Raw genomic sequence first — 2040 nt, forward strand, 5'->3', positions numbered from 1 at the left:
GTATGGCTGTCAGAGTATCACCGCGATGAGGCTATGTTTTTGCCCCAGACACAGCGTAGAATTCGAGCAAACAACTGTGCGCCTGCCCTACCAAAATCGGACTCCTGAATATGCGTAAGCATCTCCATCACATGTGCATATATCCGGAACACAGTAAGCATAGGAAGCATAGCTTTTGCACACAGTGTGCTGGATCAGCACCAACAACTCCTGCCTACTCCAAGGTCGCTCGCCACTCTTTGAACTTGGGGAAATGCTCCACACGCATATTCGTCAGAACAGCCTCGTACGCAGTGTCAAATAGGCACAGCAGCTTGCGATACTGCACACTCAGATCCCCCAGGGTGTGAAGCTTCTCCAGGCTTTTCCGCACCTCTCGTACAGTGCTCATGGGCAGGTCCACCTCGTACATGCTGGCCGGTGTCATGTATTTGACGAACAAGTCCTTGCTCATGGCATGTGCCTTGCCCACGTTGCTATGTGTGATATCTCGGTCTGGGCTGGCGTTGGCTGTGACATACTCCTTGTACGCATTCACAGCATCCAAGAACATGAGGCCTTCCTCCACATGGCCCATCTCTAGAAACTCGCGGAATAACTGCCGTTGCTGATCATCCTGCATCAGCTGCGCCAGCGTAGTGCTCTCACTGATCGCACGTACTCTCGACGCCTGTGACCCGTTCTCCGTGTCCAGGCCGTTTGCACTGGAGTTCCCAGCCGCATTCCCGCCGTCGCCCACGCTGCGCTCGTTCGTCCCCGGGGGTGGGGCCATAGCAGCCGACGGGTAGTCGTAGCAACGAATGCGCGATGTGTGGGTGGTGATAGGCGCACCCTGTTTGCGGGCTGGCGAGCGCTCGGCTTGTTCTGACATGTGGGTGGTGACAGGATCTCGCAGGCACAGATCGTCGCTGAGTGGGTGTCGGTGGTAGTGGTCGAGGACGTCATCGATGGTTGCGAAGGGTCGGTTGCCTATGAGGAAGCGTGTATTGCCTTCCCGTGTTTTCTGTGCGTGTATATAGTATTGGATTGAATTGAATTGCTGGCAGGGAATAGTTCTAGTGAGATATCCAATCCGTTGTGCAGATGGTCTTTCATATAGTATCTACTGAAAGTTTTATAAGAAGCACACAGTAGTGCGCAGAGGTTTGCATGAATGGTGAGTGAAAGAGTAAGAGTGGTAGGTTGGATCGATTCGCTATAGGTTTATAAACACCTTGTTGCCCAACATACTAGCATCTGCACACGTATCATATAATACAATACAAAGTCTTATTTGCGCCACTCGATGACGGTACATAATATGCATGAAAATTGATTATTCCGCGTGTATTGGCATACTAATATATTAATAATATATATATATATATATATTATATTTATGAACATAGACAGATTCACACGCCGACACCCACCAACACACACACACACACATATATATATATATATATGTGTGTGTATACATCAAACACACATAGACACTCTCACACACTTACTTGTATATTATATAAAAATATGTAGGTTTGTTGAAAAATATAAATGCATATACTTTAATAAGAATATAGATCATAAAAACTATATATATACGATTATGTAGGTGAATACCAATATATCCCTGCATCTTTATCTATATACATACATAATTAAAAGCATACCTATACTTGTGATAGAAGTATAAATATATGAAAACCTTTTTATGACCTCTATCTTCTGTTCGATGCTACCTTACTCAAGATCCTGTTCAGTATATATATATATAAATGTATACATTAATATATATATATATATTAATATATATATATATAAATAAATAAATATGTTGAGCTAAAGATTTAGATTTAGTTTTAGATACATACATACACGCACAGACACACGTGTACACACACACACACACACACACGTACACACACACACACACACACACACACACGTAGTACACACACACTACGTATACACACACACACACACTATATATATATATACTATATAATAACTACACACACACACACACATATATATATATATATTATATATATATATATA

At 42.9% G+C, this 2040-nt stretch overlaps 1 protein-coding gene across 1 annotated transcript; it reads right to left on the minus strand.

The window, feature by feature from the left end:
* Positions 1–218: 218 nt before the first annotated feature.
* Positions 219–1003, minus strand: SARC_11627 (hypothetical protein; the record flags this gene model as incomplete). The annotated part of the gene is made up of 1 exon (XM_014294281.1): positions 219–1003. A coding segment is annotated over one exon (785 nt), but the record flags the coding sequence as incomplete, so codon positions are not given.
* Between the last annotated feature and the right edge of the window lie 1037 nt (positions 1004–2040).

Source organism: Sphaeroforma arctica (genome assembly GCF_001186125.1).
Source record: "Sphaeroforma arctica JP610 unplaced genomic scaffold supercont1.1794, whole genome shotgun sequence".
Taxonomy (NCBI): Eukaryota; class Ichthyosporea; order Ichthyophonida; genus Sphaeroforma; species Sphaeroforma arctica.